Source organism: Megalobrama amblycephala, linkage group LG13, assembly GCF_018812025.1.
Source record: "Megalobrama amblycephala isolate DHTTF-2021 linkage group LG13, ASM1881202v1, whole genome shotgun sequence".
NCBI classification, from domain to species: domain Eukaryota; kingdom Metazoa; phylum Chordata; class Actinopteri; order Cypriniformes; family Xenocyprididae; genus Megalobrama; species Megalobrama amblycephala.
In genome coordinates this window covers 26,926,206-26,952,175 of record NC_063056.1, presented here as the reverse complement: position 1 = coordinate 26,952,175, position 25,970 = coordinate 26,926,206, and the positions used below count along the sequence as shown (strand labels likewise).

Genomic DNA, 25,970 nt, shown 5'->3' with positions numbered 1-25,970 from the left:
TCTGGCTGAGAAATTGGAGACTAGCACACTAGATTTTTTCCATCTTGGTGTATATACACAGATGAGGTGTGTTAGGTGCTCAGCTGCTCGTCTCACACTAATGACTCTCCTCTGCCCTCCCATCCCTTGCCTGGCCTGCGTGCAGTGCTGGAACTTAGTTGCTGTTTCGTCCACAGGCTTAGTGAGTAGCATGCTTTGCTACATGGGTTACTCCCTCTAGAACTGTAGCTCGTATGTATTTACCCTTAAATATCCCTTTAAAATAGCTTTGGCATCACTAGATTCTCATTAGGAGTCATTTCTTCGAAAACATCAGTTTTTATAGAAGACGTAGGCCCATATTCTTATATAAGAACTAAGCTGTCGAAGGTAAAATCCCCACCGTAATTTTACAGCTATTTTAATTTATTCAGTATTGGATATTGGATATTGAATTTATTTTCATTAAAATTACTTTTGCTATCATTAAACACAAATTTAATAACGCTGTTAAATGTAATCTTTAGCAAATCTAAAAATACATAACTGTGTATTATATTATCATACTGTATAAATTTATATTAAAAAAATTATAAATTTGTAATGCCCAAGTTCACTTGTAATATTTAAAAATGGCTGATTTTAATTTTAATTAGGCAAATAGTTTAGAATTGGTCAAACTTTACAATGAAGTTCCATTAGTTAACATGAACTAACAATTAAAAATATTTCTAACACATTTATTAATCTTGATTAATTTCAACATTAATTTCAACATTTACTAATACATTATTCAAATCAAAAATTGTATCTGTTAATATTATTTAATGGACCTAAGCTGACATTAACTTACAATAAGCAGTTGTATTTTTATTATCTAATGATAAAAAGATGAATAGTTAGTTAATGTTAGTTTATGCATTAACCAATGTTAACTAATGGAGCCTTATTGTAAAGTGTTACCAAAGAATTGTAATATCGCCATATACGGAGGTCAAAACCACGCTGTCACGCTTAGGGACTATATTCTGCGTACTTCAAACTACGTTTTTCTGCCGTCACTGAGAGGCTACAGGAGGAAGAGAGAAGGACAGAGGAACAGCCAGACTAACTATCAAACTGGGTCCCACTCAGAACACAGGAGGCCTAGTGCGGCCCACATTCTAATTTTAGAGGCCCTGGTTTTGCTGAGGATCATGGGAAAATGGGTCTCCATCAGAGCATCTGGACATTTTGAGTCCACACTGATTGCCGAAGCTGGCTAATTGCGCTTCAGAAAACACGAGAACGAAGATCGGCTGACTCAGGAGTTGTCACGGCCACATGCTCCTTGTTTGAAACACCTGAGCCTACCCTGCGCGGTGGGTTATTCCCCTGAGCCATATTATCAGTTTAAGGACAACTGTTGCAGACGAAAATTGGGTATATGCTGGGGTACAAAACAAAAACGTGCCTATCTGCTTGTTAAGTCTGACGTCACAGTTTTCAGGTCCCAACGCTCTATCAGATGCAAAAAGCAAACAAGAATGGTGCTAATATACAGTACTCTCACGGTGTGAAAAATCACGATCCTAACTTTTATCTCAGCTGGCCAGACTGAGATTAATTTTTTATTAATCGTTGAAATACTAGTGTCTGGGATGCTGGAGACTGTAGTGTACACCATGAGTTTTTAAAAGCTTAGCGTAAATGTGTGATATTATTCTAAATATTATTCTCAACTGAAATGAGTAGAGGCTTGGACCTGGAAACAATATTCCTTACGTCACGACGTAACAAGCAGATTAAAATATATAGTAGCTGTAAACACTGGTTGATTCAGTGAAATCTCTAGATGGAAGTGGAGCGAAGACTCTCAGATTTTTCCTGTTCCTGCCGTTTCCATTCTGGATCATTCACAGTTTTTAAGTCTTACAAAATTAACTCTGCACCTCGTAGCTTCACATGCTCTGCTTTGGAGATGTTTGCACAAGTCACTGCATGCTATTAAAACCGGTGTGTGGACATTTGTGTGTTGTCTTGATTTACATGCAGGTGTGCAAAATAAATCCGCTAACCGTTTCCCTCTTTATCTGTGCTTTCTCAGTCCACAGTGCCACCACCCACTTTCTCCATGCCAGTCACAGTGCCGGTGTCCAATCAGAGCCCTCTGCCATTCAGCAATCCCAGCAGCCTCGTCACCACTTCTTTCGTCACCTCCACTCTCACAGACCCGCGCCTGCTGTCACCACAGCAACCGCAGCTCCAGAGGAACACGGTGTCTCCAGGCCTGCCACAGAGACCTGCAAGTGCAGGTAAAATCCCTTGCAGATCAATGGTGCTGAGTACCAGTAAGCAAAGCAGGAAGGAGGAAATAGTAACTCATGTTGTGTACATGCGCTTATAATGTTGCCCTGTGGGTGCCGGATTACCCGGAGCAGCTGTTTCTCAGACACACCACTGATTTATGCTTAAAAGTGGATGTCAAACCTGCTCTGCAGTGGTTACATAGTGTACTGATCATTTCTCGTTTTGTCAATGCATGCACAATATATTGGTATGATACCGTTTTAATTTACCTTTGCCATCATCTAATGCTTACTTAAAGTTAATCTTCAAAAACACTAACAATTTAATACCACTGTTAAATGTAATCTTTATCCAATCTAAAAATACATATCCATTTTTCATACTGTTTTTTTTATGAATTTGTGTTTCCTAAAATTGACTTTTAACATTTAAAATGACTAATTGTAGTGTTTTATTTGTAATTTAATTTGACAAATTAGTATAGAATTGGTAACACTTTATAATGAGGTTCTATTTGATAACATTAGTTAACTATAGTACTTAACATGAGCTAACAATGAACACAGTTATGAAATAAAATATTAATTTCAACATTTACTAATACATTTCAATTTACAGTTGAGTCTGTTAATATTATTTAAAGGGGTCATGAAATGCATTTTGTTTTTCATTTTCAGTTCTCTGAGGTCCACTTATAATGTTATCCAGATTTTTCAAAAAACAGCAGGCTATAGCACATTAACAAAACCTTTATTGACATTAATAACACTAATATCAATACAATTACAAATAGCACTAAAATCCTAATAACAGTCTAGGTTCGAACACAGCACAAATCTAAGGCTATTTTCTATCCTGTTTTTGATCCTCTCTTTCAAACACTCGGTTTTGTGGCGTGCTGCATTAAGAATGGCCACTGCTATGATTGGGTTACAGTTTTGCATATTAAAATAATTTTCCACGTTCCTGCCATTACGTATGGGGAAAACTTCCAATGTTGAAAAATATCTTGTTACATAGTTTAAACACTTGCCAACAATGTGAAACATTTATGCGTATTACCAGTACATGTACTTTATAAGTCTTGGTTGTGGCAAATAAAGTTTAAGTACTTGGAGTTACCATAGTTATAGTAGACAAACTTATGGTGATTAGTGTAAATGGAATTATGAATGAATGTACCATTGTTTGTCACACTGTCGTTCTTATAGGCTATTCATTGTTCATCCTTTTCGATAAAGTGAAAAACATATTCATTGTCATTTGCAGTTTTGTGTTTTAAATAAAAGTTGATATAACATAATACATAACATAAACTAATGACAAAACAGAAGCTTTTATTCAGGCTTGGATCAAAACAATAACAAAAGCAGCACGTTCTACGTGCTTTTTTCCGTATCCGTGAATTCCCCTCATTAACCCTATAAATGCCGAAGCAAAGGAAAGAAAACTATTCACAGTTTGACTGTGGTGCTACAATATAAACATATCAAACGATCTGTAACAGACAAAGCAATAGTGACACATGGTAAAAACATGTTATTCACACTTGTGCTTTGCGACATTGCTGTCGGATCCAATATAGTCGTCACTGCATCATCTTTTATTTTCAGTCTCTCTAAAAAGCCTGTACCGAAAGGTGTCTTGTTTAAAAACGAATTCGCAGTAAAATGAAGCGAACAAACTTACTGATGCGATCTTGAACTTCGTTAAAAATAAAATTCATCCACGCTTTCTTAATGGTAGGATCACAAGGAAGGCAATGCAAAGACTGTGTTTTTCCACAATTTGGCACTTTAAAACATCTTGTAATCCTCAGAGGCATCTCTATCTTTTATTGCTGGAGTAATCCTGTATCCTGTATTTACCCATTCTGTGAAGTTTTCTTTTCAGTATTTCAGTATCAGCTGAGTTGTAGCATCAGATAAAAGTCGTTTTACACCTGGTATCAACATCTCGAGAGATACAGTTGTAAATGAGGTTCAGTGCATCTCATTGTGATCTGATCACTCAAACCACCTTTGGAGTTTGTCAGGGATGCATATCGTATTTGTAGTGTAAATGCTAATGTGTCCTGATGCATCCTTAAAAACTCAAAGGATTACTGACTCGCGTAACACGTAATCATTGTTAGGAAAAGCTTTGAAAGAAAAATAATCAAATCATTTTAGAATGGAATAGAAGCTTTTATTGTCACAAGGCAGGAATGGTGGAAGTTGTTATACGCAGCTGTGAAACATACATGAGATGGTGTTTAAAAGCGCACATGGGCAATTGTATAATAGCATGTACAGTATATACAGTATACTGTTCAAAAGTTTGGGGTCAGTACATTTTTTTTATGTTATATTCACCAAGGGTGCATGTATTTGATCAAAAAAACAATAAAAACAATGATATAATGAACTATTATTACAGTTTAAAAATATGTATACATATAAATGCACAAGACTTCACTGAGTAGTGCACTTCAGCATAACACATTAATGTAAAGTAATCTGCATAGTCATGAAATCAGAGTCCCTCCATTCCCCAAAAGATTCACCTGAAATTAATGCTATTTCCTTACATTTGGTCCAAAATGCAAAGAGAGTCTTTAGATTTCAGCCTTCCTGAAGGCTATTCTGTCTTTTTTCCAGGTGCCCTTCTGGGAGGTGACCTCAGCAATTCAAACGGAGCGTGCCCAAGCCCTGTGGGTAAGTCTTCCCCTCCTACCCGCCAGACAGCCCCAATAAAACCTCTTCATTTTCACCTGAATAATGCATCAGTCTGAGTCAAACTGCTGAAAATCGAAGGGCACACTTAAGACCTGCAGAGTGGAGCGAGGGTTTTCAATCTGATCCGATAAGATATGATCTGATCTGACTGTGATTATGAAAATGACAGCAGCTCCATGAAGGTTGTCCGGACACAAAAATTTGAAAGCAAGCGATCAGAGGGACTATAGGACATCCACCGTACGCTCACACACCTGTTCGCTTGTGACAGCTGAAGCTCACACTCTGCTCTCCAAGCATGCCTGTAAACACCCTCATGGGACCATGGGGCACGAGTGACATAAATGTTATGGGTCAACACCATGCATGTCAATTTTCCTACTCCATCTTTCCATTTCGCTTTATCGTTTGCTTTTTTCTCTTTTCTGTGCCCCTGCATACTTGTCTTTTCATCCTCTTCCCCTCTCAGCTGTTCTTCATATCTCACACATGACAGTCTGAGTACCCAGCTTAAACCAGCACGCTCCGTCCCTTCCCCTCCCCCTCTGTCACACTCCCTTCTCTGCTCCCAGCCAATCTTGACAGTCCCTGACAGCTGTTGGTTCTCCTGCCTCTGATCTTCAAAGAGCACATGAGTCTCATGGACATTTTAAGTGGGCATTTAAAATGTGAACATTTAATCAGTAAAGAGGCTGAAGGACTTTGCGGAGTCACTGAAAAAATACCTCCCGTGGTTTCTTGGGATTATGTGTATTCTTTGGCCTTTTTTTTGCTTTTAGTGTTAAATTCCAACTTTTAAACTTAAACCTACATTTAACCAATCATGAAATGCACTTAAAACGAAACAAAAAAAAATCATATTTTTGACATAGTCTTCAATTACTTTTTTTCTCCAAGAAACTTTCTCAGCTCCTACCATACTGCTTTTCCTCGTCCATTGCCACTCTCTCATTCTCTCTCTCTGTGTCCGTTGCCCCTCCCTTCCCTCCATTCTCAGCTGTTGCTCTGGGAATGTCAGCATTGACGTCATGTAGCATTCCTACCATTCCCATGAGAGAGAGGGACAGAGAGCGAGAGAGACATGGATAGAGTCAAAAAGAAAAAGGCAGTCAGACCTTTGAAGTGGAGATTAATAGAGGCCAGGGCTTACAACCAGCACGCTTATTTACTAACACAAACTGCACACTCACATATACACACTCACTATACTCCACTATATTAACCAGCATACTTTCTGAACCAAGTTCATAGAGCATAAACAAGTATGTTTATACACATTTCTGCTTCAGCCCCCCTCTAAAAACCAGACTGAACTTAAAGCTGTGTTTCCTGGGGCAGAGAACAGCTGAGCACGTCTCTTCTCTGCTGCCAAGGAATTGCAGCTCCCTTTGCAATCTCTTTCCATTCAGAGCTGCTGACGCTGTTGTTGTTCACACACACACGTCTAGCAGAGCAAAACGCAGTTGTTGTTGCACTGTAACTGGAGCTCAGATAGGATAAAATATCAAACTGAAAAAGCCTCTCTGGTCTGAAGCTCTTAAATCATTCAGAAACTGAGGACATCTACTTTTGATTAGACTAGTGTATTAATTTAGTTTAGTTTTTGAAGCACAACATATTTAAGAAGCAGTAGGGGATAATGGGATTGGTTGGCAGAGTTTTCATACTTTTCAATATCTCTAGTGTTAAAAATATTAGAATGACTCAGCAATTTAAATAAGAATGTACGTTCTTGTGTAAAAAAAAAAAAAAAAGTGTAATGTAAAAATATTTTTTTTTAAATTTGAACACGGCATAGATTGTGGGGTTGGTTGACAGTGATAAAAGTATAAATAAAAATAATATTGTTTTTGCATTTAATATAATTGATGTCTGATATGATTATTAATTTTATATATATATACCCAAATTATGTCTTATTGCTAAATTGAAAAAAATATGAAAAGATTCAGATATATATATAAAACCATTATATAATTATTATTGGTATTTTTTTATAAACCACATTACAATCTTTTCATAAAGTTTGTCAGAACTCATAATTTATCACAGACTTATCTAAATATAATTGGTTCCTATTTCAGTTAATTAACCCATTTCATGTATTTTCATATTTCTTCAAATGTAAATACTTCATAAATTTTTGTTTTGTCAGGTTTTAGTTTTAATGGGATGTCCTGATAGAATCCGGATGACAAACATTCATATGTTACATTGTGACTGCACCCTATAATGATCCAATTTACTCTGTGCCATCAAAATCTTGTCGCCAACCAACCGTCTCCCCTACAGCAGGTTAAAATAGCATTGCTAAAAATATTTGTAGTATAAATATTTGGGATATTTCTGTTCAGCTGAGACATCAGTGGGTTGCCATAGCACTAGTGAGTGACGTTCATGTTGTGTTGGGAGAATAGTGTTATTCAGTTCCAGAATGTGGGAAAACATTTGGAAAATCCCCAGTCTCTCTCTCTCTCTCTCTCTCTCTCTCTCTCTCTCTCTCTCAGCCATGCTCTGAAACACAGATCACACACATATTTTGCCTTCCCGTGAAAACACTGCCCTTGAGTCAGATTAGAGCAAGCATTACAAGCTACAATGTCAATAACAAAGCTGGGAAGAAAGTCGAGAAACAGGATAAACTAGTGTCAGTTAGATCCCTCCGATCCCTTCCCTGTGTGCGACTTTTTGTGCTTGCGTTTCCTCCCTTAAAGGAATGCGGTTCTCCAACCTAAAAACCAGTCACTATTAATCCTCCAATTACAACATAATAGAGTTGTAATCCCAAAAAAAACAGAGGATTTCATTTCCAGCACAAAGTGTTAGAAAACACATCTGCCGTGGTGAGGGAGACCCTAATAGGATTATTTTCCCTGGTGGGTAATTATTGTGTTTTTCTCATCAATACAAATTACAGAAAATATGACCGCTGTCGTGTATCTGAATTCTGTTTTCATAAAATGCACAAGTGTTTCATAGGGTTGATGAGAAAGAAAGCAACCAAGGTCTTTATTTGTGAATCTCTCTGTTGACATCTCTCTGTCTTTCTCTCATTTTCTTTCTCGTTCTGTAGCCAATGGTTACGTCAGTGCCAGGGCCTCCCCAGGACTCCTCTCAGTCTCCAACGGCAACAGCATGGGGAAAGTAGTCCCGGCTAAATCTCCCCCTCCGCCCAGCCCTCAGATGGTGAACAGTCGCAAACCGGACCTACGGGTCATCACCTCCCAGAGCAGCAAGGGCCTCATGCAGCTGGTGAGCACTTCCATATTTCTCTACAGGAGACTTGATGGGTCAAACATCATCAAATCTCAAAGCTGTTCTATGTTACAGCTTAATGATAACAAATGAGGGCTAATGTTGGAGATGGGAACAGGTCTAGGCTCTCAATGTGATTTTGCACAGGAATTTCTCACGAGGACCATGAGAGGTGAAAGTAAAGCTGTCGGATACACTGAGCTGATTTATACACATCTGTCCGTCTGCTCTCAGTATGTGTGTGTGAATGTGTGACCTCGTTTACACCTGGTGTTAAGATCCATCTAGAAAACTTGTCATTGCAATACATTTCCAGTTTGTAGATTAAGGGTTTTAAACTTTGCTGGTTTCAAGCAGCTTAAACAAACAAAAAAGTACTACATAATTACTATATAAATATAATTTTTATGAAAAATAAATTAAAATTATTATACACACATTAGTGGCCAAAAGTGATGCATGGCCTAGGAAAATTGACATCTTCACTGTTTTTTTTTTTTTTTTATATTATTCAAAATGTATTAAAGACCTTGTAAGCATATTGCATAGTTGTGCTTGGAGTCAGATGTTTTATTTGTTATAACGCAATGAAACATGCCAAATTTTGTGGATTTAATTTTTGGCCAGACTGTCATGCAAAGAAATTATGAACAGTTGCAAAAACGAGAGATGACTGATTAAATAACTGATTTTATTTTTTATTTATTTTTTTGCATAGTAAAATAAAACCTGTAGTTTTCCTTTTTTTTTTTGCCAAAAAATGGCAAACAAATATCTTAACCAAGTTTAGTATTTTGTTCTTTCCTCATATTTAAAATATTAAAAAAAATTACAATATTTTCCTCATATTTTGAAGGTTTAATCGGACTTGTAGGGTTATTAAAAACAAATATCCCTTCTGGACATCAATTTTGGCAACTACTGTATATATATTGTGTGTGCATAACATGCAGTGATCATTGTTGTTTTTTTATTAGTGAATATTTGCAATTAGTCTAATATTTAAAATATATATTTGTGCCCCCAATACTTTTTTTCTTCTTACACATGCAACATGCAGTATCATGCTGATGTAGCGAGTAATATATGCAGTCATGAGTTCTGATACCCTTTACATGAAATCTGATCAGAAGAGGTCACTGCCAGTAGTGTTCACATCGAGATGGAAACCAAGTGTAAAACGGGGCTTGTGTGTGTGTGTGTGTGTGTGTTGGAGTTGTAATCTCTGTTTTCTATTTGTTTCTGGCCTCGCAGACAGATGAAGAGCTGGAGTTGGTGAGTGAGGTGAATACAGCTCAATTCTTTTGACTGTTGTGCTGTGAACGGTTTCATTTCACAAATGAATGTTTGATGAACGATTTATGGATGTTGTGTATTTAACGTGTAATTTTCTTTCCCTTTTTTTTATACACTGCATTTTTCACTGATCAAATTGTGGTTAAACAGTTATTTATTGTATTGAAGAATGCATTGTATACACTGTTTTTTTATATATGATCTAATTGGCGGTCAGTGAATTGGAGTTAAATGCGTGCTGTTTATTCAGTTGCAGGCTGACTGCCTGATTATTGTGTGGAGTTTTAAATGAATGCACACATACACACTCAAGGCGAAATGCACATATGCATGGGTTGATCTCACATGAGTCAGACACACTAGATCAAACATGGAGCGCAGCGGAGCAGAAGCCCTCACTCCAGAGATCAATTTGTCTGTCTGTCTGTCTCTCCCACCTTCTTTCACACTGTCGTTTCCTCTAATGATTGTTGTCCAACGACACATTAAGTGTAGTGCATGTACATCTGAGTTTTGGGGGAGTTTCAGTCATCTCAGCATCTGGATCTGTGAGTGTGTGCATGAATCATGAAAAAGTGGCCTCTATCTTTATACCCTTGCAAAACTAAGAGGGGTTTAAATGCAAATGTTTGACGCTGGTTTGCTCTGCAGACACACTCTACCCATTTTGTTATCACGTGTTTTTTAGTGAAGTGTTTTTTTTCTGCATGATTCAGATAAGGGCTCAACAATGAGGTTTTTTTTGTGTGTGTGTGGTGAATTTTTATTTTCCAGGCCAAGATTTTCAACAGCCCCACCACATAATGTGATTTATTATATATATACAGTACTGTGCAAAAGTCTTAGGCATGTTAGTATTTTTATTAAAAAAAAAAATAAAAAAAAAGGTTTTAAGCCAGTTATTGTCAGACTCCTTGTGCATTCAAAAATCTCACTGGATTATTACAATTAATGGCAAAAGGAATGTTTGGACACACTACAGCAAAAGATATAAATATATAAAAGATATATTTTTGTGTGTGTGTGTGAAAATACATGCCTAGGACTTTTGCATAGTACTGTATATTTAATATTTTAACCATTTATATTTTATAAAACTACAAATAATGGCATATGGTGTAAAACATTACCAGTTTGTTTGATCATCAATGTTAGTCAGAAAAAATAACATTTTCTTGGTGCCATATTTAAATCAGCAGAATTCACAACAATGCTCAATACATCAAACAAAACCAAAAGATGATGTGAGAGTTCTGCCAACTGACCTGAACCACTTTCAGACTAGGCCTTGACCGTCCTTATTGTTGAGCTCTTCAGAATTTTAGGACATTTATCTTGCTATGTTTACATGGACACCTTTTGTTTCAATCAACTAACAATCAAAAAACTACTATCAAGGTTTACTAAAGACACGCAGTGAAAAATGGACAGGGTTATTTTTGCAGCTGACCTTATTGCTATGCATTTGTAGGAGTTTCCCTTTTAGATGCAAAATTTATGCTAGGAGAGTATTTAAATGAATCATGCAAGGTGGTTTGTGCTCGCCAATTTATTGGAATTTGCACCATTATTTACCGCTCAAAAAAAAGCATGTCTTAAACCAGACGCTAATTTGCGCTGCTCTTGGTAGATTGCATTGGTCAGCATGGAAATTATCCGGCTGCGTCTGTTGTCTTTAATTTGCATGTCGTCCGTAGATCACGCACAGAACTTTCCACTCCCATCGGCACTTTTATGGAATTGCGCTCTCACGCTAATTTAATATTTATCTATTTCGGGTCCTACTTAGGAGCCGACGAGCACATGAACGGTGGTACCATGCTGCTTACATTTATCAAGCAGTAAAAAATGCCTCTTCCCATGCCCAAAGCTAGGCGTCTGTGGATGAGAGACCGAAACAAGGATTGCTGGGACGTTGTCCTGCTCCACTTCACAGACGATGAGAGATAGAAGAATTTTAGAATGACACGACATTCATTTATGACACTTTATTCAACAACAACAGCTCGCTCCGCACATCATACGTCGTTACGCCATCTCTACATCAATGCACATGCGCAGTACTCTCCCGTTTCAATCCTATCAAGTGTTTACATGTCCTCTCGATCGGAGGATCAAAAGGTTTAAACCACCCCTTACAATCCGAATGAAATTTTAATCAGATTTGGCCAGTTCATTATGATTGACGTAGTTACATGTGACTTTTTTATTCCAACTGTGCTACTAGTCTGATTACAATTGGATTATTAGGGTCCATGTAAACGCAGCTTGCCCTCAGATGAGAGTCTAGCTAGATGTTTAGAGTGACAGTCTGAAGATGTGGAGCTTATATTGTTGTTTATATGGACTGGTTAATTATTACTATTGTTAAGATGGCTTTTAATACTCTAAAATTATCTAAAATATTGAATATCTTCAGAAGTGTCAGGAATTTGAAGATTGCGTTCATATGTATACATATACAAGTCTTCACAAACAAGAGGTGTTTGTGTCCATTCTTTCCTCTCCCGGAAAGTTAACTCTTTGTACTTTTGACTCTATCTCTGTCTGTTTTTCTCTCTCTCTGGCTTTCCAGAACGCTCAGCGGTTAGGCGCCTCTCAAGTGACCCAGCCTCTTACCACACCAGTGGTTTCCGTGGCAACGCCGAGCCTCCTGACTCCATTCTCCATGCCGACCGCCTACAACACAGGTGAGAGTGACATCATAGTGATAAGCCAAGACATCCGTCATTTTGCAGGCCTGCACTCATTTGAGAGAAATGAACACAACCACGTTTTAGTTCACACTCCAGTGAGATGCTTGCAGGGGGTTTTGAATTAAATGAAGGTCATGCTCCATTTATCTCTTTTACTTGCACTCTTTCATTCTTTCACACTTGTTCTGATGTTCCTCATTCCTTACCTCACTTTCGAGAATAGATTTACAGTATCACTGGAATTTATTTTGAATATAAAAAGAAACCATAATTAAATATATAGATGTTATAATATCATAACTATATGAATCAGAGGCCATAAATAGAATTGTAAATGAATATACGTTAAATGTTCCTCTTTGTTTTCATGCAGAGTACCAGCTAACAAGTGCAGATCTCACAGCCCTCCAGGCCTTTACGCCGTCGGGTGCACTGTTGCCAAGCAACATGACCAGTTGGCAACAGCAGCAGCCATCTGTATCCCAGCAACAACAGCAGCAGCCATCCGTATCCCAGCAACAGCCTCAGCAGCAGCAACAACAGCAGCAGCAACAACCACAGCAGATAACTTTGGCCTCCCTCAGTAATCTTGTGTACGTCTTATGCTTTTTACAAACTCTGTCTCTTGCTCGCACCTACTCACACATGCACCTGGTTCTTCACTAACCACATGTCCATGGTGTGAGCCCACATGCACCACATGTAGACTTCCTGTCTACAGTGGAGAGTTGTTTCAGTAATATTCGCCTCTCTAGTCTTAGGCTAAAACAATTCGATATTAAATATTTGCCTTGAACTTACTGAGTTTAACTTTAGCTACATCTAACTAGATAAAGTTTAGTGGCCAACACTTTAAAATCAAGTATATATGTTAACATAGTTAATGCAAAACATAACATGAAATAAAAATTAAAGTACAGTTCAGAAGTTTAGGGTAAGTGAGATTTTTTTTTTTATTAAAAAAATTAATATTTGTAATTAGCAAGGATGCATTAAATTGATCAAAAGTCACAGTGGTCATTTATAATTTTACAAAAGATATAAATGTTGCTCATTTGAAACATTTTCAACATTGATTTCAATGATGGTGAGCACCAAATCAGCATATTAGAATGATTTCTGAAGGATCATGTGACACTGAAGACTGGAAAATTCAGCTTTTGCCATAGCAGAAATGCATTTATATTTTAAAATATATTAAAATAGGAAGCAGTTTTTTTAAATTGTTATAATACTTCACAATATTGCTGTTTTAACTGTATTTTTGATCAAATAAATGTAGCCTTGGTGAGCAGAAGGGACTTGTTTACAGCATTTATTAATTTAATGCATAATGTTAGTTTCTACATAAACTAATACATTTCAACATTGCAAGATGTATAAATTAATTTAGTTAAATTATCATTAATCTAGATGATAAATTATGTAAAAAAAAAAAAAAGTTCAGTTCATGATACCTAATGCATTAACAAGTTAAACTTTATTGTAAAGTGTTATTATTTAGCGTTAAGCTAACATTAATTTTGTAGAAGCTGCATTAGCACAAACTAGTGTCCTTCCTAGATGGGCATTATTGTCTAGGTAGTCAGCTCATACATTTTGACATATGTCCACAGTAAACTGTTGTGAATTATTACATATTAATCTGCAATTTTATTCCCACTAGATATAACTGTAACAATTGAATCAAGTTGCACTTTGTGTCTCTGCTCCATCAGCTATGGAGAGAACATTGCTACTGCTCTGACTCAAAACTGTGTTACAGGGGCATCTAGACGCCCTGAAAATGATGTTCAGGATGTGAATTAAATGTACAGGGCAGAATAGCTGAATGCCTGCGCTACCTAGTTTCCCTTTATGCATCACATAATAGCCCAAGGCTCAGGTCAAGGGCAGCTGTACGCTGCATTATTAGCACGACACATACATCTACTTTGATGTGAATTTGCTCAGATTTTTTTGTTTTTGTTTTTTTTATGAGGTCATGATCTCATATTAGCAATCGCACGAATAAGAAGCCTAACGATCATCGGTAGCACACAACCTAAAGCCTGTGTATTCTCCCTCGGAGATTGACCTAAATAACTCTCTTTTTGGTCTCGCACAGACGTTTTCCTCTTTTTCTTCCTCTTTCTCTCCTCCCCATTGCTCCCTATGGGGGGCGAACATCGAGGTGTTCTAGTCTGCCTTTAATGCCTGCTAACAGCGGGGTTAGCGCTGCGTTACGCTCTCATTAGCGCTACTGTTCGCTTAGAGGGAGGGGGCATTTCTGTTAATGCTGAGTACAGATTTGCAGATTTCTGGAGCAGGTCTAACCTGCCGTGTGTGTGTGTGTTTGTGTGCTCTTTCTCATTTGTTTACAGCATGTGGGGCTCAGACAAACAGAACGGAGAGATGGCTCACTGCATCTCTGGTCTTGCTGCTAATCTCAGGTGAATGGTCCCCATGGGCACTCTGTGTCAGCCAGTCAAACCATAGGCTCTCTATGTTAGCCAGTCATATTCTGTGGGAGCTCTGTGTCAGCCTATTATGCGCCGCTGTCCTGTCTGTCACCTGCCACGGCCGAGTTGTCATGGTTACCGTCTTGGGCCGTGCTGAAGAATGTTCACGCTTTCGTCGTCTCGCAGATGACCATTTCATCATCAGAGTCTCTCTTCATTAAATCCAACTTTGTGTCTTTTTATCTTTTTCTCGTTCATTGTTTATTGTTCAGTGTCCTGTGCGTGGCATAAACCGATTTACACAATGTTTTTTTCTAATGAATCTAGCACATTGGTGCCCTGATAACTGAGCAGGTAGAGATTAGAATTGAAAAGTAGGACAGACATCTCCATCATGTCCTCCCAAGTGGGTCAGGACTCTCTGGGGTTCATTCGTCCGTCCGTTTGTAACCTGCTGCATGGCCACGCGTTCATCATGCCAGAATATCCTGCTCTCAGCCACCTCAAGCACCACATATTATGTAAACCAGGCTGTTTAATGCAGCAGGTAAAGGCTTAGAAAGTTTTTCCATTACTATGCTGTATTCTATATAATATTTAGTTTTATTTATGGTAGCAATATAATTATGTTCACATATTGACACTTGAGCCTGCTTTTTTTCCACATGCTCGTACTGGTAAATGCCATTTAATATTATAAGTTCACATTATTTTTCGTCACTTAAAGGGTTAGTTCACCCAAAAATTAATATTCTGTCATTAATTACTCACCCTCATGTCGTTCCACACCTGTAAGACCTTCGTTCATCTTTGGAACACAAATTAAGATATTTTTGAAAAAATAAGATTGCTCAGTGAGGTCTGCATTGACAGCAAGGTAATTTACACTTTCAAACGTCCAGAAAGGTAATAAAGTTATATTTAAAACAGTTCATGTGACTACAGTGGTTCAACCTTAATGTTATGAAGCGACTAGAACTTTTTGCACCAAAAAAAACAAAATAATGACTTTTCAACAATATCTTGTAATGGGCGAGTTTAAAACACTGCTTCATGAAGCTTTGAAGCTTTATGAATGTTTTGTTCGAAATCAGTGGTTTTATCAAACGCGTATCAAACTGCCAAAGTCACGTGAACCATTGAAATTTCGAAACGTTTCGAAACACTTATGACGCAACAAAGTCTCGTTTACTGAAATCACGTGACTTTGGTGCTCTGAACCATTGATTCGAAACAAAATATTTGTAATTTTCGTTATTTTTGTTTTTTTTGTAGAACAACAAGAGGATGAGTAATTAATGACAGAATGTTCATTTTTGGGTGACCTAAGTCAAGAAAGTGTCTGCTGAAGAACATCAAAGTATTGATTTGTGGTTTTACTTGTGAAATATTCATAAACAGTTGACCCTTCGCAATATTAAAATAGCAGTTGGTGACTCTTTTATAATAAAAGTCTATGAAGAATCTGTTTGTTTAGATATCTTAAAACAGAATTATAAAGAAATTATCTAATAATATTGTAAAGCCTTTTTTTTTTTTTTTTTTTTTTTTTTTTTTAGGGCTCATATTTTAGGTATTCAGGTTACAGGTGTTGTTTGCCAAATTAAAATAAAAGTTCAAGCTGTGGATTATTCCCAGATTAACAAAGCATCAGTAGTTCATTGTTAATTAATATGCATGTTGATTCAGGTCATAGTACAAGCAATAGAAATTAGATTAGAAATGTTATCAGTTGTAATATATTTATTTTGATCAAGTAACAACAGCAATTCAGTTATAATAAAACCCACTTTATTTTAAGGTGTCTTTGTTACACTGTAATTATACAGTGAACTGTACTGAGTAATATTAACTAACTACATGTACTTACTATAGGGTCAGGATTAGGGTTTGGTTTGGTTTAGGGTTAGTTTCATATAATTATGCATAATTTATAGTTATTACTATAGTAACCACATGTAATTTGTAATTTCATGCAAACTGTAATTTCTCTCACAGACCTCAAGGTGGCGTCATAGTAGTTTTAATTTCATCCCATATTTTATGGCCTCTCCACTCTCAGTTAAAAGAAGAAAATATTAATAGAAATAGGCTGTATGCATTAGGTTTAGCAGGACTGAGATGATATTTTCATGTTTTCAGTGCAGCCATGAGCTGAATTCATTGATCAGTAATGCAGTGTCCTCATATCACTTGAACTTTATCAGGACTTCCCACTCTCCTGGCAGCAGCTGTTGCGTTCTCTGCAAATATACAGTGAATTTCAAATGAATTTCTCTCTCGTTATGCCTGAGAAACCTGTCATTACGTCCCACTGTGGCCCTGACTCCCCGTTCCTTCTAATATAAATGCTAATGGAGCCGTGAGAGCTCCCCGCTGCTCCGCCACCCTGTCTTATGTTCTCATGCCATCAAATAATTTTTCCTTGTGCCGGCCTTTCCCGACCGGACTGGGGTGAAGACTCACTTTCTGCTTTGCATGAGGGTGGGATATTTATTTCTGTATTTAGAAGTAAGCATTCAGTTGGGTTTCTTTGTCCTGCTGAACAAACAGTCCATGTTAACTGTCCATAGACGTCTGTCTGTCTCTAAACTGTCGTAGATGAGTAAATGCTGACATGTACGTGTGTGTTTGTAACATGACGTTGATTATTGCAGATGCTAGAGTGGGTTTTGCCTGTCTCTCTCTCTGCAGTGTGACATCTCAGGGCAGCTTACTCTTGGGCAGGGAGGAAGGGATCAGCTGGTACTGTATCTGGCTTTTCCTCTCTCCGTCTGTCTCTGTTTGTTGTCTGTCTTGTGGCGGTTTTCTATGGCTAATGGCGCTAACTCTCCTGCTCTCTCCTTGGTTTTCTCTCTCTTCAGTCTCTGGCTGCTTGGCTGTAGGAAGCTGGGCTTTGTCTTTGTCAGTGATTTGCTGAGTTGGCCTTTCTTTCTGTTTTGCATTAGAACATACTGAAACAGCACCTGCAGCATCATCAATCAACCTGTACAGGCCCGCAAGACCAAACCCACTCACCCTCTCGCTGTCCTATCTCTCTTTCCCTTAGTTAACTTACGTTTTCTTTAAAAACATTTTTTTTTTTTTTGCTTTTTTTTTTTGTCTTCCTCTTCTGTTTCCTTTTTTCCCTTTTTGATTTCTGTCTCCTTTTTTACTTTTCTACTTCCTTTTCACTTTCCTTCTTTTCCCTTTCTTTACAATTACTTCACATTTTCTTTATCCTATCAGTTTTCCTTTCCTTTATTTCCTTTCTTTTTTTTAATTCTTCTTTGACGTTGCTTTCCTTTCCCTTCCTTTCCTTTCCTTTCCTTTCCTTTCCTTTCCTTTCCTTTCCTTTCCTTTCCTTTCCTTTCCTTTCCTTTCCTTTCCTTTCCTTGTCTCCTCCTCTTCCATTTCGATTTTCAATTTCTTCTTATTTTCTATTTCATTTAATTTCCTCCTCAATGTTCTTTTTCTTCAGTTTTTTAGTTCTTCTTCTCTTTTTAATTGAATTTCCTCTTCCATGTCATTTATTTTCCTATTCCAGTATATTGTGTCCTTTTCCATATTCTTTTCTTTCCTCCTCCTTTTCACTTTTCATTATTTTCCCTTTTAGTTTCATTATCCTTTCCTTTCCTCCTCTTCTTTCATTTCCATTTTCTTACCTTTTCGATTTCCTCTTATTTTTTTTTCCATTTAATTTCCTCTTCCATGTCGTTTCCTTTCCTATTCCACTATATCCTGTCCTTTTCCATATCCTTTCTTTTCCTCTTAATTTTCATTTTTCTTTCTTTTCCCTTTTAGTTTCATTTTCCGTTCCGTTCCTTTCCTTACCTCCTTTTCTTCTATTTCCATTTTCTTTCTTTTTCGATTTCCTCTTTTTTTCGTTTAATTTCCTCTTCCATGACGTTTCCTTTCCTATTCCACTATATCCTGTCCTTTTCCATATTCTTTCCTCTTCCTTTTTTTAATTTTCTTTCTTTTTCCTTTTAGTTTCCTTTCAATTCATTTCCTTTCCTCCTCTTCTTCCATTTCCAAATTCTTTCATTTTTTGATGTCTTATTTTATTTTTCATTTAATTTCCTCTTCCATGTCATTTCCTTTCCTATTCTACTATATCCTGTCCTTTTCCATATTCTTTCCTTTTCCTTTTCATTTTTCTTGCTTTTTCCTTTGTTTCCACTTCCTTTTTTTCTTTTCTTTTCTTTTTTCTTTCTTTTCTTTTTCTTTTCCACTTCCTTTCATTTTTCTTTCCAGTTCCTTTCTTTTTCCTGTTGTTTCCCTTTTCCTTCCATTTTCAATTTCTTCCATCCTTTTCTTTTCTTTTCTTTTCTTTTAATTTCTCTTCTCTTCTCTTCTCTTCTCTTCTCTTCTCTTCTCTTCTCTTCTCTTCTCTTCCTCTCTTCTTTTCTGGAAAACCACTAGAATAGCTTTGAGTGATCCCAACATAAATAATACACTAAATACAGTACATTAGGCTGCAGCCTAATTACACACACACAAACAAACACACTCACTGCAGTTGAGGGTATGTGGCATGTTGTGCTGTGTAAAAGGAGGCTGACCAAGTTGTGACTGCATGGCTAAGAGGAGTTAAGTGACAGAGAGCTTCTGTGCATTTTATAGCCGCTTTATTGTACTGTTATTTTTTATATACTATTATGTGGCTGTACAAAGGTAGTGCAAAACATGGTAAAGTTGTGGGTAACGTAGCTGTTTGTCCACACGTATGTTTTTCGTATTTAAAAAAAATTATGTTTTGGTAACAAATCAAGTGTCCCCTCTTTAAAGGGTTAGTTCACCCAAAAATGAAAATGATGTCATTAATGACTCACCCTCATGTCGTTCCAAACCCGTAAGACCTCCGTTCATCTTCAGAACACAGTTTAAGATATTTTAGATTTAGTCAGAGAGCTTTCTAACCCCCATTGAAAATGTATGTACGGTATACTGTCCATGTCCATAAAGGTAATAAAAACATCATCAAAGTAGTCCATGTGACATCAGTGGGTTAGTTAGAAGTTTTTGAAGCATCAAAAATACATCTTGCTCCAAAAATAACAAAAACTACAACTTTATTCAGCATTGTCTTCTCTTCCGGGTCTGTTGTATATCCGCTTTCACTCCACAGTGACGCTGCTGCTTCTTCTTCTTTCCTGTTTTACGGCGGTTGGCATCCAGCTTATTGGTGCATTACCGCCCCCTTCTGCTCCGGACAGTGACGCGATTAGGGCATCCGCGACATGCACACCTACGCACCATTTTAAAAATATAGCAATACCAAAATACAAACAATGTAGAATAGCTTGAATACAGCGTGCGTCTCCCTCAGACTGTAAACGAAGCTCGGGCGCACTAGATAACACGTCATCAGCGTCACTGTCCGGAGCAGAAGGGGGTGGTAATGCACCAATAAGCTGGATGCCAACCGCCGTAAAACAGGAAAGAAGAAGAAGAAACAGCATCACTGTGGAGTGAAAGCAGATATACAACAGACCCGGAAGAGAAGACAATGCTGAATAAAGTCGTAGTTTGTGTTATTTTTGGACCAAAATGTATTTTCGATGCTTCAAAAACTTCTAACTAACCCACTGATGTCACATGGACTACTTTGATGATGTTTTTATTACCTTTATGGACATGGACAGTATACCGTACCTACATTTTCAATGGAGGGACAGAAAGCTCTCGGACTAAATCTAAAATATCTTAAACTGTGTTTCGAAGACGAACGAAGGTCTTACGGGTTTGGAACGACATGAGGGTGAGTCATTAATGACATAATTTTCATTTTGGGTGAACTAACCCTTTAATAGTGATGTCCATGATGTTGATTCTTCTCCTCTTTCTCCTTCTGCCATAGGCCTGTGGGAACGATCCCTCATGGAGCCACTCTGACGGTTAACACTAACCCCAATGTCAGCATCAAATCCGAGCCAGTGTCTCCTAACCGGGATCGCAGCACACCTAGTTCAACTGCCGGAGCAGCGGGTGGCATATCGGGTCTGACCGTGACCCAGTATCCAGCGACACTGCGTTTGGAGCCCACCGGCCGCTCTCCAGGCGACAGCATCAGCAGTAACGGCAGCTCTTATGAGGGAAGCGACCGAGACGACAGTGGGCAGACGCGCCCTCCCGATTTCAACTCTGCCGGCCTGGGTCTCCTCCGAGCTTCCGGAGAGCAACAGTCCCAAGCGGAGCAGCAGGAGTCAGCCAATGTGAAACGCATGAGACTGGACACCTGGGTCACATAAACGCTGAAGGAGAGAGCGAGGGAGCTGCTCTCTCACCCGCACATACACACACACCGACATAAACACACCCCTAGTGGCACCTGCTTTCAGCAGCCAATCTCAGTCCGCACTTAGACACATGCATGCGCCTGTCTCTCTGTCTCTCTCTCTCTCTCTCTCTCTTCCTGTCTCTCTCACTCTTGTCTCACTCTCAGACACACTCATATTTACTGGTGTGTGTATATATTTATATAAAATATGCATATATGATCACACACGCACTAGATCTTCACACACACAGTTGCCAATCCAGGTGTAAACGTGTTCACGTATACGAGACTGAAGAGATGTACAAGGCGGAAGGGCTTTTGGTCGCATCTCTGATATCCCTCGCTCCTGCTCAGAGAGGCCGTCCGGATCTCAGATCAACTTTTACAGGCCTTACCGTCGACCTGATCAGAGTTCAGCGGCACTGCTCTGTCAAAACAGCATAACTGCTTGTTATGTTGCATAGACAAGCCTGTCAATCTCTTTTTTGTATCTATTTCTCTTTTGTTTTGTTTTGTTTTTGTATGAATGGTTGCATTTGCCATTTATCTTCTCGACTGACTCTTTCCCTCTTGCTTTTCCTGTTTTTTTTTTTGACTATCTGCTTGAGCAGCTGCCTTTAGAATCGCCCTCGTTCCTTTTGTAACGACTTTAACGTAGAATCTTTATCTTTGTTTTTCTAACTGTGCAAAAACTAGCATAGTGTATTTGTGTGTGTGTGTCAGCTGTGAGACGGAGGTGCTCATTCATTCAATCGCTAAACACAATTCAGCCAAAAAAACACAACTCGATCATGTTGGTTTACCATTTTTCGTTGTATCGATTCGTAACCTCGCACCAGTCCCCTCGCTAGATGCGTGTGTCTATCGGCGGAGCTCGAAGCGTAAACGGCGCTCCGCGTCCTCGATTTTCTGCGTACGTGTGGACTGTAAACGTAGTGTCGTTGATGGAAATGCTGATCTATCTGTACTAATGAGATCCAGGCGTGCAGGAAACACAGACATGTTCGTATCAGCCTGCAGCGTGTGGCTGCGTTTACGAGAGCAGCGGTCTGCCACATTATGCTATATTTATTGTTTTTGTATGGCTGTGTAATTCAGAGATTAATTAGTTAACTTTATGGGACGGGTATGCTTAATTATTGTTTGTAAGATTCCATGAAAATAAAAAGCGGTCAAAAAAGTCTGAGTTGTTTAACTCAGGATGCCGGGATTTTAGATGTTTGAGATCATGTATATACAAAATTTCTCAGTGTTTCAGTACAGGTTTATGTATAGCAAAAAGAGTTGGTGGCAAACACACATCTCAGCTAGGTCTTTTTACCATAGAAAGAGATGGAGGTTGTGTAGCGTTGTGTGTGTGTGTGTGTGTGTGTGAGAGAGAGAAGCGTTAAGATTGTACATAGCGATGTATGTTCACATATATTCTGCTGGGTCTTTCTGAAACAGCGCTGTAATCTCAGTGGAACCGTCTCTGTCAACCTCTACCTGTAAATAAACTGTACCGTGTTGTAAGTTATCAAGGTGGAGAGGCAGATGAAGGAGGATTTGACTGTTTTTAAGCGTGACTCTTTTTATCCTGATGGCGTGCACTTTAAAATCTCTCCCCTTATCCGCTCGCACACCTTCAGACACACGAGTGAGGAATTTCGACTTCCTCGCATTATCATTTACACGATCAGTCCACTTACACCTCTATCTCCCAACAGAGCGATTTCCTGATGGCTTGGAAGGGAATACAACCTCCTTTCACTTATAAGACGTTTAAAAGCATTCAGGGAAGGACGTTTCGTTTTTTTTGTTGTTTTTTGGCTTATATTGCACTTCACGTGTTTATCCGTGAACAATAATAGAAGAAAAATGTAACGTTTTGTAAAAAGAAAACAAATAAAAAAGAATGTTGTACTGAAATCTAGATTAGGCTTTACACGTGTTGCAGATGTGACAATTATGTACACAAATTGTTTTCTGTGCATTAGTGTATTCTTTAAGTGACAAAGATGAAGGATGTTTCCGTGACGAGTTTGAAAAATTCAGTGAGGACAAACTTCGAAGGAAAATGGGGGTTCAAAATGATTTCAAATACGGTGTATTCCCCTCTTTAAGTGTTAGTAAGATTAAGGTGAGACTCACCTGTCCGTCATCGGCTTCTCTACCTCTCGTATCTTCTCTTTCTCTCCTTTTCTCCACTCCTTCACTCACAGAGGAAGACAGAAGCCATTTCATTTCACCTCAACAGGTGGCCCACCTTTTGTTAAACCAGATTCCACACACACTCATTCACACACACACACGCACACGCACACGATGGAGGCGGTGAGAGTAAGCGTTCGTTCGGACTCATCACAGACCTGCATTCGCATCCCTTCGACTGAGGTTCTAGAGCTACTGGGCTGATGTTTTCTAGAACTGCATCATAGCAGAGCGAGGCCTCTGCAGCGCACCTGTTGACTTAAAGACTGTTGTGTCCTGAGCTTTGAACAAATGCAGTGAATTCTATGTACGTTTATAAGGTGACGGCCGACGCACCTGGGATGGTCCGGCACATCGAAGCGCTGGCTTTGTGTTGCTTTTAAGGCTAAGACGACATTCGAAAAGCTCTCGTGGAGACCTCGTGATAAAATTAGGAATCTGAGTAATCAAAGAAAAGACAATCGTCCGGTGAATAGTTCACTTTGGCCCCCGTATTCCCTTTGTATGATGTCTAGAGATTCTCACATACTTTTTCTCGTGTTAATTTGTGCTGGTGACAGTTTTATTGTCTGTTTTTAATATTATTGTTATGATGATTATCATTACCATTATGATTATCGTCACAGATGGTAATAATAATGATAAATTTAGAGAGACGGTTTTTATTTTTATTTGTTTGTTTTTTGTTTTTGTTTTTTGTGTAGGTTAGGCATCCTATTTTATTTTAATTTGATTTTATTTTATTATATATGAATATTATATAAATATATTTTCGTTTTCATTTTTTGTTTTGTTTTCCTTTTTTTTTTTGTTCTTCAAAGGGGTGTTACTAATATTGCACGATTTATTAAGTAAAACAAAACCGTTGTAGTAATATTAGTACTTATTGCTAATTGAGGGAAGCGATAAAACAGGTTCGATAGAATGACCAGTTCAATGCTGCAATTTTTAGTCAATTGTACAATAGTATCTACACATAGTTAAGGTGGGACATCCACACATTTAATTTATTCTGATCAGACACAATGCATGGGCGTCAGACAAGCAAAGAATGAGTCATATTATAAATAAACTGAAATGTAATTTCAATAAGAATATACAACACACAAAACTAGAATAGAAATTGAAGAAAAAAGTTTAAAAAAGAAAAATTATAGCTAATATATTGTGTTCGGCTAGTCTGCTTTGAGTTTTGTTGTAAAAAAAAAAAGACAAAAAAGAAAAAAATTCTGTTGTTTTCGGAGAATGATATACAATTTGTGTATATTTTCATAAACAAAGTATGCACTGATATGTTATTACAAATTCTATACTGCTTTTACAAAAGAGTGTTTGTTATTGTACCAAAGTATCCATTGTCCTTTATGACCCTCCCCTTTTGCGTATGTTTTATTGTATTTTATATATTAAATAGACAAGTTGACCTACACACAAGTATGAGTCTGTCTCTATTACAAGTTTCTGTGTGGATGAATTACTGGGTTGGATTGTTCTGTTTTCAGTGCACTCATCAGACTTATATTTGCATATTCATTAAGCAAATGCTGCAGGTGCTGGTCATATAATTAGAATATCGTGAAAAAGTTCATTTTTTTACTGTAACTTATTTTTAAAAATGAAACTTTCATATATTCTAGATTCCCTACATGTAAAGTAAAACATTTCAAAAGTTTTTTTTTTTAAATGTTGATGATTAGAGCGTACAGCTCATGAAAGTCCAAAATCCAGTATCTCAAAATATTAGAATATTTCCTAAGATCAATCAAAAAATGGATTTTCAAAACAGAAAAGTTCAAGTTCTTTAAAGTATGTTCATCTGTGCACTCAATACTTGGTCGGCAGCTCATAATACAGCAAATGACTTGCTCCTATAGCACAAATTGCAGCATCAGTGAAGTGTGGCATGGAAGTGATCAGCCTGTGGCACTGCTGAGGCACTATTGAGCCTTCAGATCATCTGTATATTGTTGGATCGACTGTTTCTCATCTTTCTCTTGAAAATATCCCATAGATTCAGGGGTCAGGCATGTTGGCTGGCCAATAAAGCACAGTAATATCATGGTCAGTAAACCACTTGGAAGTGGTTTTTGCACTGTGGGCAGGTGCTAAAGTCCTGCTGGAAATGAAATCAGCATCTCCATAAAGCTTGTCAGCAGATGGAAGCATAAAGTGCTCCAAAATCTCCTGGAAGATGGCTGCATTGACTTTGCACTTGATAAAACACAATGGACCAACACCAGCAGATGTCACGGCCCCCAAATCATTACTAACTTCAGAAACTTCCCACTAGACTTCAAGCAGCTTGGATTTTGTGCCTCTCCAGTCTTCCTTCAGACTCTGGGACCATGATTTCAACATGAAATGCAAAATTTACTTTTATCTGAAAAGAGGACTTTAGACCACTGTTCACTGTCCAGTTTTTTTTCTCCTTAGCCAAGGTAAGATGCTTCTGACGTTGTTTCTGTTTCAGAAGTGGCTTGGTAGTCCTTTTCCTGAAGATGCCTGAGTGTGGTGACTCTTGATGCGCTGACTCCGGCTTCATTTGACTCATTGTGAAGCTCTCCCAAGTGTTTGAATCGGTTTGAATTTACTTGACAGTATTCTCAAGCTTGTGGTCATCCCTGTTGCTTGTGCACCTTTGCCTACCCAATTTCTTCCTTCTAGTCAACTTTGCATTTAATATGCTTTGATACATCACTCTGTAAACAGCCACCCCATTCAGTAATGACCTTCTGTGACTTACTCTCTTTGTGGAGGGTGTCAATGATTGTCTCCTGGACCATTGCCAAGTCAGCAGTCTTCCCCATTAGTGTGGTTTCAAAGAACAAGAGATACCCGGAATTTA

The 25,970-nt window shown here is 38.0% G+C and overlaps 1 protein-coding gene across 14 annotated transcripts in view; it reads left to right on the top strand.

Annotated features, from left to right (window-relative positions):
* mef2d (myocyte enhancer factor 2d) overlaps nt 1–24,554 on the top strand; it is a 66,551-nt gene extending 41,997 nt beyond the window's left edge. For 4 of the 14 annotated variants that reach the window (XM_048153075.1, XM_048153088.1, XM_048153077.1 and 1 more), the window contains 9 exons: nt 2,066–2,273; nt 4,908–4,964; nt 8,059–8,237; nt 9,495–9,524; nt 12,103–12,226; nt 12,606–12,825; nt 14,596–14,664; nt 17,368–17,418; nt 20,516–24,554. In XM_048153075.1, the coding sequence (XP_048009032.1) occupies nt 2,066–2,273; nt 4,908–4,964; nt 8,059–8,237; nt 9,495–9,524; nt 12,103–12,226; nt 12,606–12,825; nt 14,596–14,664; nt 17,368–17,418; nt 20,516–20,906 (1,329 nt within the window). In that variant the 3' untranslated portion in view covers nt 20,907–24,554. The remainder of the gene's footprint in view (nt 1–2,065; nt 2,274–4,907; nt 4,965–8,058; nt 8,238–9,494; nt 9,525–12,102; nt 12,227–12,605; nt 12,826–14,595; nt 14,665–17,367; nt 17,419–20,515) is intronic. The other 10 variants (XM_048153078.1, XM_048153080.1, XM_048153086.1 and 7 more) reach the window with 8 other exon arrangements.
* The last annotated feature ends 1,416 nt before the right edge of the window (nt 24,555–25,970 follow it).